We start from the raw sequence: 18,427 nt of genomic DNA, 5'->3' as shown, positions 1-18,427 counted from the left end.
GTAACGGCCAAATTCAAGTTTCTCTATGGTCACACAAGTAATATCTTAGTGAATATTCCTTTTACATTGCACCAACATGTAACATTTTATAATCAGACAATCAAAATGCACGTTTAGATTTTGCAACTTGTAATGATTTGTTTCTTCTAAGATGGTGCTGCACTGAACTGATAGTAGAAGAAAGTTGGCCCCATTAATAGAGCTTTTAGGTGTAGCGTTGATTACATACACCATAGAGCAAGGACCAGAAGGAGTTACAACTAGCCGTACTTCAAAGGTTCCATGTGTCTTACCGCGGTCACAAACAACCAGCGCTAATCGGCAGAAACACCTGCGGGCGCATTTCTAGGCAAGCGAAGTATAAAAGAACCATGAAAGAACTAGCTATTATAACGTCTGTGGTTACGTCACAGAAAAATACACAGATTGCATTGCCTTCAAGCGTTCTTCTCAGCCAATGGCATACGACAAGGATGATTTTAGCTAAGAATAACGAGATTTCAATGATTTTGACAAACGAAAATGCAACAGGAATTACCACTTTGCAATATTCTTATAAAAAACACAAAATTAGTTGAATAATTACGCCTCTCTCAAGTTTCTTAACCAAAAATATCTCACCCAAAATTGTCCAAAAGTAAAAAAAAAAAATGCCATTTAATATCCCCTTTTTCAGTTTGTGTGCAGTTGTGTGTACCGTTCGAATGCATATCCGCTGATAGGAAAAACGTTTGCAAACAATCTCAACTCCTTTTCAATGGCCGGAGACCACCGACATTCTTTTCATGATAAAAAAATCATTATTACATATTTCATAATTATCCCGATCAACCTAACAAATGTCATAACTCAACACAGGAACGGCCAATTTGTTTGTTTTAAAATTCGGTAGAAAGCTCAAAGTCGACAGTTTCTAATGGAGCACTGTGCGCATGCAACAAGACTTACATCGTCTACTGCGCACAGCGTTGAACTTGTATGTTGCTACTTTACCACTACAATAATTATTAATGGAAAACGACGTGATACCAGCGAGTGACGGCAGCGAAAGGCGGTAACACACGTGGGGTTCAAAGAGCTCGCTGCGGTCGGAATGTGTACAGCCTTTTACAGACGCTGCGGTTCACATCCATAGTGTTTCCACTGGAGGCGGGTGCAGCGCTAATCGGATTAACTTGAGCTTTTTGGAGTTGTAACTCCTTCTGGTCCTTGCTCTAAGCATACACGTATACTCACCTCAGAAAGCAACTCAGGAAAATAAGTAAGAGTGGTCATGACTATTTCTAATGTGATCACTGTAAGCTTATCTGCAGTGGTACGATTCACCACAGCTAATGCAACATCACACCAGCTAGCTATACCCTCTGTCAAAGCTGTTATAATGGGTAATGTTATCCCTCGACAGACATCTGGATCCTGTAAGAAGAGACAACACAATGCTGTATATTAATAATTATCACACAAGTTAAGTGGAATAAAGACAAATAAAGCTCACTCAATCTGTAGTACATTAAGATTACTTTAAGCAAAGAGCAAGGAATCTTTCAGGTATTTCATTAGGGCGTGTGTGAAAAAGAATTTATCTGCAAACTAAGGTTGGGCGATATCGATTTATTTTATTCACGATATATCGCCGACAATATATCGCGATATTCGATATAATCGCGATTAATTAAATTTGACATCATCAGTCTTCAAACTCCCAGTGAAAGTTGTAGAAGAGACAGTCATAGCATAAGAGAGGTGTTCTAATGACCTATTCTTCTGGTTTTACTCCAAACCTATGGGTTGCAAGATGTCTCAGCTAGGAAATACATCAGGATATTGCGATACTTGATCGATATCGCGATTTATCTTCAAGTACGCGCTAATCCTTAAATCAGATTCGCAGAATGGAGTGGTGATAAAAACCTATATTGCACGGCTAATATCACTACCATGCGTATTGTGTGTTCTATGTGACGCGCCAAGTTTGCTTGAAGATAAATACGTTATCACACGCGCGCTCGTGGAAATACGGAAAATATAGCGCGTCTGCGTCCCATATCCAACTCGGCCTTCGGCCTCGTTGGATATGGGACGCAGAAGTGCTATATTTTTTCGTATTCCACTAGCGCTTGTGTGATAACTTATCATATCGCGATATATCGCGAAATATCGATATTTCGATTAAAACCAAATCGATCCGATATCGAAATCATTTCCAAATTAATATCGCGATATTTGATAATATCTTGGTATCGCCCAAGCTTACTGCAAACAGCATTGATAATGATATGCAGCTTAAAATAGAGCAAGACGTACGTAGAGTCAGAACATACGCAGCTTGCATTATAGACTGTGCAATATGACAAAATATCACACTGTGATTGACAATCAACATGCCTGTGTATATACGCAAACAAATTTCCCATTCTTCCTGTATTTATTCTGTAAATAAAACACATAATAAGCCTAAATGAAAGGCTGGCTGAACTGATTGGTGGACGTTGGTGTCTCAAGAGTGACGAGGTCTTAGAGCGGAAGGCGAAATGGTGCGCTCATGTGATGAGACAGGGAGGCCTACCCAGAGCAGCTATAGATGGTCTGCCTACAGGAACAATTCGAGGCAGAGGCTGCCCTAAGCTGTGCTGGATAGACAACGTCACACAGTGGAGTGGAAGAAGTGTCGAAGAACTGAGACGAGCAGCGATTGAAAGACACCAGGTGATGGCGGCAACTCCAAGAGTGCGCCACCATTACAACCTGAAGACGAGGCGGCCACGGACGCAAGTCTATCCGAATGATGATGAATAAGTCCATGTCTCACTGTGATCCTTGCTACTGTCATTACCCACATTAAACATACCTGGGGTCGATTTCACAAAGAGTTAGGACTAGTCTTATCTTGAGTTAGGATGAGTTACTCTTCCTAACTTAGGACTAGCTATACGTTTTTGCTATCTCTTAGGACTAGTCCTAAGTTAGGACTAGTCCTAACTCTTTGTGAAATCGACCCCTGGGCCAGGATCTCCATCTAACCAGGGTCTATATATGTATGCTTCTGACCTGGCTCCATAAAGCAATGGATGATTGGCATTTCTATTGTTAAGGGACAGACAATCATGTCCCCGTTCAACAATGCCTTACATGTAGCTAATAATTCATGCAACATTTGTTGATGGCCATAAGTAGGTAAACAAATACTATTTTCTTGGCTTTGACAGTAATTCAGACAGAGTTATTTTCCTGGAGAATTGATACCAGCATGAACTCCAATAAGCTCTTTGATTCGCTAAGATCTGGGAAACTTTGCATGGTAGTGAAATAGAATACGGAATGGTTCAGGCAGTTTCAGCCATCAGAGAAATTATTAACTCTTTTTAGCATCTACTACATTTTATATTGTATACTTGTATATGTAGCAACAAGCCAGTGAACCTTTAGATTAATATCAATTTGTTTTCTGATAACAATCCAATACCAGATTGGGTCTTGAATTGGTTGTCTGTTTGTCTTGAAGCATGTGCAACACCCAATCGTTTCTGGTTTGGAATTGTGCCACAATTTCGTCATGTGTGAAGATACACGTAAAGCAATTTACTGGTTGTATAAGTATTATCATTAATCTACTAACCTTCCATGAAGCAGGAGGAGTATCCATGAAGTGTACCAATCGTACAACATGATGAATAGACACAGCTAGGGTCAATGCTAATCCATAACTCAGTAAGGAATCATCAGGCAGTAGGTAACCATTCCACAATGAGGCCAATATAGACATGTCATACCATCGTATACATTCTGTAATCAGAGGTAAAGCCTTCAAGGACAAATCACAAAAACATGCTGGGATTATGACATGTACTCTGCAAATATCTTAATATTAGAAACACATGTTTTCTAAATGTACAAAGTGTAATCCTTACATACATGTACATGTAGTATTTACTTTTAATTTCAAAGGGATAAACACCTGGGGCCAATTTTATAGAGCTGCTTAAGCAAAAAATTCGCTTAAGCACGAAAATAGCTTGCTTGTTTTACACATGTTACCTGGTTACTGGCAAAAATTTCATGCCATATACATTACTTGTGACCGGTATTTAGCTGTTGTTTACTTAGCATAACAATTGAGTGGAGTCTTAGCTTGTAATCTGATTTTACTAAGCAAAGTTTTTTTTGCTTAAGCACAATTTTTTGCTTAAGCAGCTCTATGAAATTGGGCAAGGGCCGATACTTTGAACCTTGCCGCCATTCTTTGTTTCATAGGCTCTAAAAAGGCAATTTTGACAAACCTAAATTAATGCTCACATGCTTATTAAAAGAGTAATGATGCAGAAATAAAAGAAGAGGATCCGGCAATGGCGGATAGTGATCCTGCGTGATCATTTTCAGGCGCTGACCAATTGGGATTGTGTGAAAATTGAATATGAACCTGCACTAAATGATCGCAGTAACGGTGAATCAAGATTAATCTTCATTGATGGATCGTGATAATTATTGGATTAGATGATAGCCTTCAGGCCTTTCACTTTTGAACAAGTGATGTCTTGGATACGAGGGTATTGATTTATTTTATTAATATGACAGATTAATAAGGAATAGTTGACATCCAAAACCCATCGCCAACAAATACAAGTCAGCCATGGAATGTTAATTTGGTGAGGCTAGTAACTTATCACAGGTAAAGTTTAAGTTACAAAGCTCCGACAAATTGTTGATATCTAGGCCTGAAGAGTTCTACATACATGTAGGGCCAGATTGGATTCTAATGATGATTTTTTTATTATCATAATGTGCAGTTACATGTAGTTGAACATGATTGTTAAAATGGAATTTTCCTGTATTGACTTAACATGATTCTCTACTCATTAAACATGGTTGTTGAGCGGGGGCTAGACGAAGCCGGGGCTAGACGGGGGCAGTGGGAGGCATCGCCTTGTCATCAGATTCAGGGTCTGATCCATACTACTGAGACCCCAACAATTAATTTGAGTCTTTAAGGAATCTAAGACAACATGACATACCTGCTGAGACATTCTCCTGACCTCCCATCTATCATCATCTAGGCAACTTATTGTCTGCAGTAGAATGTGTCTGAATATTGTAGAAAGTTTCTCAAACTTGACTCGATGTATCCAGTCCACATCAGCTGCATCATTTCTATCAAAGGACCTACAGTAGTAAACATGTAGAAATACATCAGCTGACAAAACATGGTCAATCAATTGTCATAAACTCTTTTATGATAATAATAACACACATAATAGGAAGAAACAAGTATACATTATAAAGCTTAAGCCCTGTTCGCATTGGACTTAATGTGGGTAAACTAACCGAGCCAATGGGTAACTTACCCATTTTAAGTCCAATGCGAACAGCCCAGGAGGTTTTCCTCCCAGGTAATTTACCCGACCCGAATGGGTAGTTTAACCGACCCAAAGGTGCCCAGGAAGATCGACCAGGTCAGTTTAACCGAGCCAGAAAGTCCAATGCGGACGCGACGACTCGGTTAAATCTCCCATCCGTCCGTGGCCCGAAGAAGCTGACATGTTTTGTCATGGGAGAATAATATTTTCGTGATTATCGAACTATTCAATGTCACGCATGGGGCCAGCTTGGTTAGTTTACCCACGGTCTCGGTAAGTTTACCCAAGTCAAGTAAATCCAAGTGCGGACGCTGGTAAGTTTCCCCTTTTGAAATGTTAACCACTGTCTCGGTAAAACGTTACTCCAATGCGAACACAGCTTTAGAGTAAAGGCAAAAACAGGAAACTAATAATGTTACTACTTATACCCAAACCCGATCTGGCCAAGGGTTTTCTCAACAACATTACAACCAATTTTCTGTGAAATGTCTTACTTTGATGCAGATTGTGCTAATTGAAGAAGCATTAAAACATCAGCTGGTAGTGATTCCCTTGTCTCAGAGTCAACCGAACTCATTGGGGAAGAAATGCACAGCTTCTCTAGTTGGCAAGACTCGTCCTCCGTATCCTACACAAATAGTTTAAGTTAGTTTGGTTACTAATCTACACATTTTGCATAGGATATCAAAAGCAGCCTGCATGCAAACATATCCTTAAATAAACTCTAAAAGGTTGGGACCACAATGGTCCCAGAAGTTCAAATACAGGCACGACTTGCACAGCCTATTGAAGACTTCTCTACTATGATCATCAATGTCCCCACTAGATTGATAAATAACCAGTGTACACTGTAACTGATGCTCATGCCCTTTACATGTACATGTTATCCAAATTACAAATTATCATCATCTTTGTTTAGGTCAAGTAAAAAGAAATACCAGTTGATCGTCCGGGTTTTTCCAAAAAGAGGAAGATGAGGGCCTCTTATTTTGTTATTTCTTTTAAAGGTGGCCGACAAGCATTCTAATTCAAACTGGCCACCAATTTGTCAGTTTAAAAGTCACCACTTACTTAATGTAGTTACAAGTTCTTAAAAGTTTAGTAAGTTTAATTGTTAATACACAGAAAAATTGTCTTTTTGAAAAACAAAATTGAAGTAAAAAAGAAAATAGTAAAAATGTGATGCGGCCCCCAAAAAGGATGATGGAAATTAAAAAGGGACGATAAACTGGTATATTTTGTTTTCGACTTTTGAACAGGTGTGAGAACATAATCCATCTGTTAAGAATAATGTTGTCAAGTAAGAAAATAAGTTATACATGAACATCAATGAAAACTTACATTTAACGTTGCATCCAAATCTCTTGCTTTGCAAAGAAGTGATGTTGCAGAGGTATGAACACTGGACCTTTTCTCACCAACTGCAGCTTTATTGGTAAAATATGAGTAGTGTCTGCTAAGTTGACGTTTTAAAAAGGTTCCCTCTGCCAGAGTGCGTGATCTGTTTGTTATACAAAAATAAAAAGACATATATTTGCATCCAGACTAACAACTTACAAAAAACCTATTTATTAGATTATAGCTAATGACAGTAATGCCTATACACAAAACAAAAAGCGTACATGTCTGGTTTGATGTGCAGAGCAGCCAATCATGTATGACATTTGTGAACTCATCACTATCATCTTCAGTTTGCCCGTATCAAATATTTTGAAGAGATCAGCTCATACATGTATGTAGCAAGATTTGACAAGGTTGTTAATGCATACACCTAGTGTTTGACAGTTAATTATTCACTAAGACCATTTCAGTCATTAAGTTTAAGAAATGCAGTTCATATAATGCCATCCATTTGCCTCGCTAATTCACAAACTCATTTGGTGTAAGTGTCTGTGAGAATCACCAGAAACAATTACTATCAAACTATTTTTCATAGTTTTCTGCAGTTTGCTTTGGGTATCGTACTACTACTAAATGTAGCAGCCTGCTTTAATATGCATACCTGTATATAGTCTTGGTTTCAAGACGCTCCAGTTGTGTAGTCACGAACCATGTAGTCACGAAAACCTAACTGCTCTCACCACCCCACGAACCACTCGCCACCAGAGACGCTATCATTCCCGTAACCGCTATCAAACCACGAACCGCTCTCACAGGAGGGCTCCTGTGATAGCGGTTCGTGGTGTGATAGCGGTTACAGAAATGGTAGCGCCCTCTAGTGGCGAGTGGTTATCGGGGTGATAGCGGTTTAGATAGCGGTTAGGTTTTTGTGACTACACAACTGGAGCGACTACCACAATACACACTGTTGATGATATTGGATGTTAACCTACACAGTTCATTAGTAATTATACACAAACAAGTGGAATACTTAGGTAACTCACTTGTGCATCCCCTATCTAATTGGATGATGCGCTAAAATTGCCAGAGGCATGCAACACTTTTTAAGTCTATAAAAACATAATAAATACCAGAACAAACATGCCATGAATATAAGATAACAACACCCATTACTAATGAAAAACCACTGTTTGTTTCCACAGCCAACCTTTCATTTTGTACAGATTGCAGACTAAAAGGTTTGCAATGTTTGTGTTTGTACATAATCTGAGTTTAAAATGTGCACAATTATTCCAGTGCGAACATTTATCCGGGTAAATTGTTTTGACATCATTATACAACCTAGGTGAGCGATGTGTGGGGCAGCAATCACTATGTGAATCATCACTCAACATACCAACAATTAATGCACTGTTGTTGCAATTGGTGAAGTCTGTCAATTTAATTGAAACTTTGGCTACATCACTATAGATATTAAAATGTTGCTTGCGACAGGCACAATAATGTGGCGACATATATCTAAACTCATATTGATCTAGAATCTACTCAAGTAACACGGTTTGCCATGGAGGGTTTCTGTGATAGCTCTGGTAATGGTTTTATAACGAGGTGCCATACTTTTTGTATACATGTAATAAAATACTTCCAGTATTAGGTAGTTTTGTAATCAGTAATTCTCGTCTCAGTTTAGTAGACTAATTTTGTGCTTTTAAAATACTACTAAATAATGCAACTCACAACAAACAAACCATGCAGAGGAGGAAAAAAATGGATAGATTTTGCTAGTTTAGTTAACCAAATCGTTAAAAGTCTAAAAACCATGCACTTCAGCAAACAGTGAATATCAAAATATGAATATATCAAAATAAAGAATAAACAGACCTCTTGAGAGACTTTCTGAGCATCATTAAGCAGAAGGCCAAAATAAATGTAACAAAAACAAATTAAAAATCAAAACAAACACGATCATGAACAGGCAGTACAAACATGTCAGAGGATTTCATTCTTTCTGCTCTTTCTTAAAACATTCTCTTTCACACTATCACTTGGAATTACACTTTATGTCATGCAAACTGGTAAACATTTCCAATCTGCTGTTAATGTAGCTGCAAATTAGCTGTGTTTTCTTTTTGCACAGAACTGATCTTCAAAAAGGACATTTTAGGTGTCCAACAGTGTCCATATGTTTATGGTGCACTTACAAAAATAACAGTGGCACATTTAACCTGGGATTGCACTTTCAAGCAACAAGGATATGGGGGTATTTATTTCTGAATATTTTTCAGATAAAAACTTTTCTCTGGAGAGTTAATATTGACATAAACTTCCTCTTTGTTTAAAAGTTTTTTTGTGTGTAGAAGTGTCGTGGCCAAACAGGTTAAGATCACCGAAGTTGACCTCTGGTGTTTCTGTTCAGCAGAGTGTGGGATAAAGTCCCATTCATGACTCTTTCTGGGTCTATTTAGCAAGACACTTCACCAATGCTTCATCCTTCAGATGGGACGTAAAGTCGTTGGTCCCGTGTGTTGTACGCACGTAACAGAACCCAGTGCACTTAATATCGAAAAGAGTAGGGGTTCGCCCGGTGTTCCTGGTTTGATTGGCAGCGTATTGCGCCACAGCACCTTGTAAACCATACATTGTGCTTAAAAGGAATACACCTTGCAGGACTATCGAGCCCTTTGATATGCCCCTAGGGATGTGATAAAGCATTATACAACTGACATACAGATCCTTGTCATTTGATTGGTGGAACTTACTTCACGTGACATTCACTATTACTCCCATCCACACCGTCGATCAAAAAGACCTTTTCGCCCATGGGAATAGCATTTCCCATTCAACAGTTAGGATCATCCTTGTTCCCAATGTTTTTGAGCAGTACAGCGCCGCCGCGCCGCTGCTAAAACAAAGGAGCACCTATGCAAAAGGTTGTGATCCGATTTGTGCATTGTTGCCGCTACATGTACGCGGCGCTATATGATTTTTGGTTGTCAGTAATTTGTGTGATTTTTCATAAAGTTATACATGTACTTTTAAAATACATGAAAAAACAAGGATCTATATGTCAGTTATATCAAACAAATATTGAGTGGCTTTAATTTGAGGAATGGAAGGAGTATTACTGCTCGGTAAAATTTGGACTGTTCCATTTCACCAAATTTAACATTGCAAATAATATTCCTCCCATTCCACTCTGAGCGACTCAATATTTGTATACTATAATATACTTGTAAGAACCTAGTATCATTATTAGTCGGAATAATAAACAATCCTGTACTCTGCATTCAAATTAAAAAACATTAAAAGATAAAGAGGCCTTTGTAAATCTGTTTCCACTCAAACAAAATAAATGTAGATTATCTGCATCAAATCGATGTGTAAAGAAATAAAGTATCGCTGATCTAAAGCCCATGAGGATCAATTCAACTTCAGAAACTTGTTGGCTGACATTGGACTGGTTCAACAGATGCACAAAACTACACAGTTCTACAGACATGTAACTAATAACTCATGTCTTTTATTTTAAAAGTACTTAGATTTCCATCATAATAATTACTTTAAAATGAAGTACCTATGGTGGAATTTTGGTAAAATTATACACTACCAAAAATAACAAATTAGAGCCGGGTGTAGAAGCCGCAGTGCATGTAACACAAACCCTAAGCATGGACGCAATGTGTGCAAACATGGGGCAAATCATTCAACATACATTTTTTGTAAATAGATGTCAACTCAACCAACATTTCACAAATTGTTGGTTTTCAAGATCAAGAGTTCCAGAGGAGTAAAATGCACTTTAAAACATTGATGTACATTGTGTATACCATGTTTACAGTTAACCAATGCAAACAACAACAATGGATAACATGCACAGCATTATGAAGACATTAAGAACATTTTTTTTAAAACATATTAAAGGGACATGTCTTGTACCAGATTCAGCGTAAACTTTTGGTGCATTGACAGAATACTACATAATATTTACAAAAATAAAATTGATACTTTTTATTGTTGAATTTTTGTTGTTGTTGTTGTAAATATTTGCTTCTTCTCAAAAGTGCACACTAAGTTACAATACTCCACCGATGTTTTTAAACAGTGGTATTTCTATCTACCGTAATTCAATCTACCAACATAAAACATAAATATGTTTTCAAAATGCTTACCGTGGGCGAGCTGAAGTTTTCCTGGGAGAATAAATGTGGCTACTTATATACACACATTCAGGGGAAAAATAATGATTTTGAGGTGAGCAACATATATTTAACATGTACATTATTAATTGCAAAAATGTACAAGATTTTGCTAACGTTAAAGAAAGACAACATTACCAATATTTTGATACAACAATTTTTTTTGTTTACATACCTTCGTTCTTCAATTGTCTTTCGCCTGTCACTTCCACTTCTTGTGAGACACTAAATGGAAACAAGTGTGAGATTAGTGGGTTATACATGACTCGCTATTTGCTAAGGGTTAAGTTTAAGGGTTACATGTAAGTTTGATATATGCAATTTTCATCATTGTAACTTGAAAGGGGAGAGATACCTCCACCTTTTAGAAAAGTGAAGCAATACCGCTGAGGCCAATAACAGAGTTTTTGTTGTGATTAACGATACGGTACTGTAGATGGACTCTGACCCAAACCAACCCTACTCCATATTCAACAGGTTACGACTCCTGCATAAACATATGCCAACTGGTAGAAGTATATTATATACAAAAGAAGCATGTAGAAGAGCCTCAAGTGTTATATTTCAGTACCTGATGAGGGTTATCCTGGTGTAAGTAGAGAGGCTGATTTGTAGATGCTGATCTGTCATCAGACCATGACGTTTTACTCTTTACACCTCCACTCTAAAAGCAAAACAACCACAGTTAGTGGAAAATACTTCTGTGTACAGCGATACCCTTTCCATGTGGCCACTAACACTGTATCAAAGGTGTTACGGAGGGGAAGGGGGAAAGCTCATTCTAAAGATCAGTTCAAAAATACATACAGTCTTGGAAATTTTCAATAGTTTTCATTGCTGTGTAGGGTGTTTTAAGAGCTATATTTTGAGAGACATTATTTGCTCAGCATTTTCAGTTGTCAGTAAGAGTTTGCATTAGGTATTGACCACACTAGTTTTTGCAGTGCTCAATAATATGTGATACATATCCTTTCGATTAATTAATTCAGCTATTAATTTATGGATAAAAAGAATGTTGAATAACTAGTTGCAAATGGAAGTTACAACATTAAGTTAAAACACCAACAACAAAAACAGTGTGTTGATAAAACCGGAGTGCCTCACTGAGATTATTGTCATTCTTTTAAGTTTGCTTGGACAACCTTGTGTTAGCCATTGATCTAGCAGATTCAACGAACAACAGGCCTGTGTGGGATAAAAATACCAATCTACAAACCAAGTTTACAGTTGAAAGGCTAAGTCTTTCTCAAGTTATCGCTCAGACAATGCTTGCCCACACACACACGCAAGTGTGTAAACAGCCGATGTTGTGCTTACTGCGCGATTTCCATCACATGGCGCTGCTAACCGCAAGCACACAAAAAGGCATGCGAACCTAACAATACAAATCCATTGTGAACACGCAAGACGGTCGACTTATTTTCTTGCTAACTGCTAACCTGTGAAACCTGTTTACACGTTAGTAATTTATTTTGGTACAGTAAGCACAAAAATTTGCTTACCGTTAAGCAGCGCTATGGAATTGGCTCTGCAATCAGAGACCTCCCTTCATCCTTCTTTAGGTTAATTTTTTTATAGTTTTAACTAAGAAAAAGTTAAAACTTTTTGTTTATACTAAAGATGAAGTACATGTAAGTGATAAGTTTAGGAAATAAATCTATCAAGGGAAACTTGAACAAACAATAACATTTCAAAATGAGTGCAAAATTTAAATGCTAATCATCAATGCAGTTCTTTCAGAATGGTAGTTATATCACAAAATCTGTTTGTATTTGCATCAAGCCTATGTCTGGCCTAGCAGCAGCGCTATGTCTTCTTTGTATACCTTACCTTGAATAAGGTAAAGATCAAGTTAACCATCACAATAATCAAGACGGCTAGTGATGAAGGTATGAATTAAAATAACGAGAGAATTGTGAGACAAATATATACTACCGGTAACGCGTTTTATGATATGGAGATGATATAAACGTGGATAACAGACCTTAGAATGATGCCAGCATAATCATCAGTTGAAAAGAGTAAATGAGTGCAATCTTACCTGCAATCTTCCATCATCAGCTGAAGCTACAAAGGGATTCTTTATGTTGCTCTCTACATAACTTAGGCTCTTGCTAAGGGTAGCCCGTTGAGTTGACATTGGCTGATGACTTCAGCCATTCAAAACAAAACAAAATCACAAAAATCATAAATGTTATTTAAATTAAAAAAATCTGAATGTAATGAATACTAAATTTGCAAGTGACAGGCGTGTTGTCAATAAGGGAATAAAAGGGTTGCGACGAGTTCTTAAACAGCTGTTTAAAACTGGCATGGTCGTTGCTATGTGATAAAGCCCCGATCTGAAGTGAGGGCCTTTATTGCAGGGCAATGACCTTGCAAGGTTTTAAATGGCCGTTTAAGAACGAGTCACTACTCTTTTATTCCCATTCATAAATGCCTTTTTGGTTAAAAGGCATAAAAGAGTTTGAAACTCTGCAAAACTCTGCATTGTTATGACTGAGACAACGGTTTTTGGATCCGTTCGTGCGCATAGTCTTGGTGTCAGATATTTCTCGTTTTCCTTTCACACACAGCCCGGCCTACTCACTGACAGCATCTGCATTGCCAGTAACGAGAAATGTCTTGCAACAACACTAGCGCCTTGTATCCAAATCAACTGGTTACAAGCAGAGCGCCAGCTGGTCATTATCACCCATTTAAACACCCCCACGTAAATCTGTCTGAGGTATTTATGATGAGTGAAGTAATGTGGAAAGGTTCTGCAGTAAAACCACATAATGAGCTGGGGGTGGTTCTGAAAACAACCGTTGGTTTCAACTTGATATTTCAGTCAGTATGCTCTGATCATCATCTGGAGTAAATTAATGTTTATTTGTAGAAGTCAAGTTCGTTCTAAACTATAAAATGCTGTTAATATTTCCCTTGCAATCAGCCAGTCTGAGAGATCTTTCTCACACAGTTAAATTGCAAGGCCTTTTTATGCATGCAACAATCCAAACAAACATCTGGGAGCTTTCTACAGACACAGCATGTGATATGAAATACCTGTGAGGGACGGCATCATCTGCAGACACACTGCCATCAAACTTAGAAGGTGGTAATGCATATGAAGGAAACAGATAGTGAATATGATTGATGATCAGGAACTTGACTATCAGCTCATAGGCAAACAACCTTCCTTCTCGCCATTCCCATGCGTGGCTCAAAGACATGTCAGACTGCAAATTTTCTGAAATCAATCAATCAATCAATCAATCAAACCAACATTCAAACTTAATGCGTGTATGTACTTTATTAAGAATACTGTCAGGCCGAAACAATGTATTTCTTTGTATAATTTGGGGTTTGAACAATTACAAATGTAACAGAGTGGGACTTTAACATACGACCCCCATATTATTGTACTGGTGTCTACCAACTGAGCTTCATGTATTTAACTCTATGTTGGGGGTCTTCTTATTTTGTCAGTATTATTGTTGTAGACAAATGACGTCATCGAGATACACATGACATTTCTCACTTCCCTTAAAACACATCTTTTCAGACTAGCCTTTGAACACATCTGAGATTTTTTTCTTCTCTTTTTTCGACCTGGACCGGCGCCTTTGAATGTTTTTGCAGAGAAATTGTGCCTTACAAATGCTGGTGCAAAATCACATTTGATTTTGCCTCAGGCTTGAAAGGTCATATACATGTACATGTAAAGATAAAATATGGAGGGGTGTCTTCATGACGTCATCAGTTGTCACATTTTATCACAACCAATTACAAGATCTATAAGTAAGCTTGGGCGATATTGGTTTTATTATCCCACGATATATCGTCCAAAAAGTATCGCGATATTCGATTAAATCGCGATGTGTATTTGATGAATAATACTATGCCCAATTCCCATACTTTGAAAGTTCAAACAAATCGAAGTATGGATCTGTGAGGTGTACTGTCTACCCATGGTGTTGTAGCTCTATGAGTTACACACAAAGTGTCTTTTAAAGTGTCTACTGCGCATGGCTGTTCTTACATGTGCGTGTATATCCTGCCCATTTCAACCAATAAGCATCCATAATGCACATGGAGTGACCTCTCATTCATAAAATGGTTGTGGATGGGTTGTGGTTTTGTGTAATATGATCCCATTGTGGTCTGCAGTTCGGCGGCGAGGCGGCGCACAAGGCTCCCACACAGGGGAGGTAATTGATACATTGTGTTACTTCTAAAGTGTCTGTGGGAGACCGCCTGGGCGCTAAAGTGTTTGATGTTATTTTTTTTCAATTGGGGGATCTTGGGGTTGTTTCTGGGACTTGAATTTTTTTTTAAACAACCAGTTGTGATTGCAAGACGTCTCAATTAGGGAAGACATCGCGATACTTCATCAAAACCACGATATGCCGATAATTCGACTAACAAAAAATCAAGACGATATGGTAATCGTTTAAGAAATGGTATCGCGATTTTCGATTATATCGAGATATCGCCCAAGCTTATCTATAAGTACGGAAAAAATTTGGGGATCAAGCTGAATCTTTGTATGTATTCAATGCTGGGTTGTGTTACATCCAAAAATGTAGGATTCTTCTGAATAGTGAAGATCTTATATTTGAACATGTTACATCAGCAGAAGTAATTCACTGGATGCAGTTAACGTGCACATGCATGCCACCCCCAAAAGCAATCAGAAGCAAAGAAAATTATATAAAGAATATCACTCAGCACAACTCATAACAGACATGGCAGGATTGATATAAAACATGGTTTTTCTGCAACTCTTATCTTACTTCACAGGTGTTCCTTTAGGAAAGATGCATTCAATTACAAGACTCGTAAGTTATTTTACCTGATGTCAGCATGTTAAGTGTTGTGATGCTAATCTTGTTTTCCCCTTCTTGTAAGACAGTTGACTTGTCACTCTTTGTATTTGGCAGTGATATGTCAATGCTCCAATTGGCACATAAAGCTTGCAGAACCAGCTTCAGTAGACCAGGGTTGCTGCTTTCTTTTGCAACTTTTCAGGAAACAAAATAACAATATTTCATCATAAGGTAGTGTGTCAGTGTATTATAACTTTTATCTTCAAGTATGAGCTAATCCTCCAATCAGGTTCGCAGAATGGAGTTCTGAAAAACCCTAGAATAAAAACCTATATTGCACGGCCAATATCACTACCATGCGTCTTGTGTGTTCTATGGTCACGCAGCAAGTTTGCTTGAAGATAAATACGTTAACACACGCGCGCTCGTGGAAATACAGAAAATATAGCGCGTCTGTGACCCATATCCAACTCGGCCTTGGGCCTCCTTGGATATGGGACGCAGAAGCGCTATATTTTTCTGTATTCCACGCGCGCTTGTGTGATAACTTATAATTATAAGAAAACTTTCTTATACATCTGCTGTAATGTTAAAATTAAGTATAAATTATAAGTAAACGTATACATATCTGGGTCCGGTTTGGACTGAGTAAGGCAATCTACCCTAGTAATTAATATAAAAGTATAACCATTTTCAACTGTGTAATAATTTGCTAAACAGGTTTAACAGACTTTAAAAAAATTGTTTGTTACATTTTTTCTCAAGGACAGAGCAAGTTTTAATATAATAACTGCTTTGTTATGGGTTAAGGTGTACATTAATAAAAAAAAAAACATCTCACTTTACCACAGAGACAATGCTAACTTAACAAAATGGAAAACGATTTTCAATGCTATTAGACAAGAAATAATGTATTAATTTTGGTTGCAAAAGTTCTGCACGTCTATAATTTGATAGTTTTCTCTAAATAAGTTCATACCGATATATTTGAAAATGATACTTGCAGCTTGCCTGACTGTAGAGGCAGGATGCATGAGGTACAAATTAAAGGTTGAGAAGTATTGCATCCAGTATGGTAGAAGTACTCCAGATTGCACATACTGAAAGACAAACAGATAGATTTTATGTCATTTTCCAATCACACTTCAAAACACACTGAATAGTGAGTGCATGCATGTACATGTATACTACGTGCAAACAGGGATATGATTTGTTAAACACAGAAGAGGTCAACATTGACATTACATGTAGGTGTTTAATTCGCTTGTTTCCAACAAATAGTTGGATCAGTTTGCAATGTAAGTTCCCATCAGACATAGAACCCAATACCCAAATTATCCATACCAACTACATTCATCTGCAATAATTACATACACACATTTATGCACAGTTCAATCCAACAAACTTCTCCACCTACACATGAACCCATTATGTCATTCTTTACATGTAATGTAATGAACATTCATCAATACCCAAGACAGTTTATCCATTCTGATTGGTCGAAAGGGCATCACGAGGGGTTGTTTAAATGGATGATATAACACCAGTAAAAAGTGTTATAACATGGGCGTGAGACGCGCGCTTGCATCGGTGCGTATAAGACAATTTCTTCATTCTTATTGGTCGAGAGCAACGGCTGAAACAGTTGTGCCACATCACGCGATACGCGCAACGCGCACAACACTCCCTTATAAGGAGTTCTTTACCCGAGGGCGGCGGAGAGCCTTTTTTATAGCTGGAGGGGTGTTGTGTTGAAAGCAATCATTGAATAATTATAATTTTTGCATTTATTTTACCTTTTGACCAATAACGAAAAGGTATATGAATGGGAATCAAAGTGTGTTGAATCGGTTTTCAACTAGTGGTTTAAACCCACCGAGGCCTGGTTCTTGATAATTTACCTCGACTTCGTCTCGGTTAAATTATGAAGTCCGACCTCGACGGGGGTTTAAACCACTAGTTGAAAACCTCTTCACCACACATTGATTCACATTATTATTTTGATACACAGATATTGCCACACTGCCTTAAATTTGTTTAAAGACACTGGACACTATTGGTTATTCTCGCAGACTAGTCTTCACAGTGGGTGTATCTCAACATAGGGTGTATATGCATAAATCAACAAACCTGTTAAAATTTGAGCTAAATCAGTCGGTGAAGTTCGAAGATATGAATGAAAGAAAAGAACACCCTTGTCACACCGTGGTCACACGAAGTTGTGTGCTTTCCGATGCGTGATTTTGAGAACTCAAAAACCAAATATGTGGAAAATTACCACTTTCTCAAAAACTACATTGTATGATACTTCAGAGGGGCCGTTTCTCACAATGTTTTATACTATCAACCTAACCCCATAATACTCGTAATCAAAAAAGGTTTCATGATTATAATTATTTTGAGGAATTACCAAACGTGTTCGTTGCTTTATAATAGAATTGAACAAAATGTAGACCTTGAAGAAATGAGAGTCACCTGGGGCCAATTTCTTAGAGCTGCTTAAGCAACAAATTTGCTGAAGCACGAAAACAGCTCGCTTATTTTACACATGTTACTGGCCAAAATTTCATGCCATATACATTGCTTATGACCAGTATTTAGCTGTTGTTTACTTAGCATAACAATTGAGGGGAGTCTTGGCCGGTAATCTGATTTTACTAAGCAATAAATTTTTTGCTTAAGCAAAATTTTGTGCTTTAAAGCAGCTCTCTGTAGACCCCTGCTCTAA

General features: G+C 37.8%; 1 protein-coding gene across 1 annotated transcript in view; it reads right to left on the bottom strand.

Moving 5' to 3' along the window:
- LOC139934561 (uncharacterized) overlaps positions 1–18,427 on the bottom strand; it is a 42,702-nt gene that overhangs the window by 10,125 nt on the left and 14,150 nt on the right. Inside the window, 11 exon segments of the mRNA XM_071928829.1 lie at positions 1,237–1,416; positions 3,617–3,802; positions 5,010–5,157; positions 5,846–5,979; positions 6,693–6,852; positions 11,064–11,113; positions 11,460–11,552; positions 12,930–13,038; positions 13,937–14,120; positions 15,726–15,893; positions 16,679–16,799. Of these exon segments, the coding sequence (XP_071784930.1) occupies positions 1,237–1,416; positions 3,617–3,802; positions 5,010–5,157; positions 5,846–5,979; positions 6,693–6,852; positions 11,064–11,113; positions 11,460–11,552; positions 12,930–13,038; positions 13,937–14,120; positions 15,726–15,893; positions 16,679–16,799 (1,533 nt within the window).

The sequence above is a fragment of the Asterias amurensis genome, chromosome 3, assembly GCF_032118995.1.
Source record: "Asterias amurensis chromosome 3, ASM3211899v1".
Taxonomy (NCBI): Eukaryota; Metazoa; Echinodermata; class Asteroidea; order Forcipulatida; family Asteriidae; genus Asterias; species Asterias amurensis.
The sequence above is the reverse complement of the archived record's forward strand: the minus strand, read 5'-3'. Positions and strand labels throughout refer to the sequence as shown.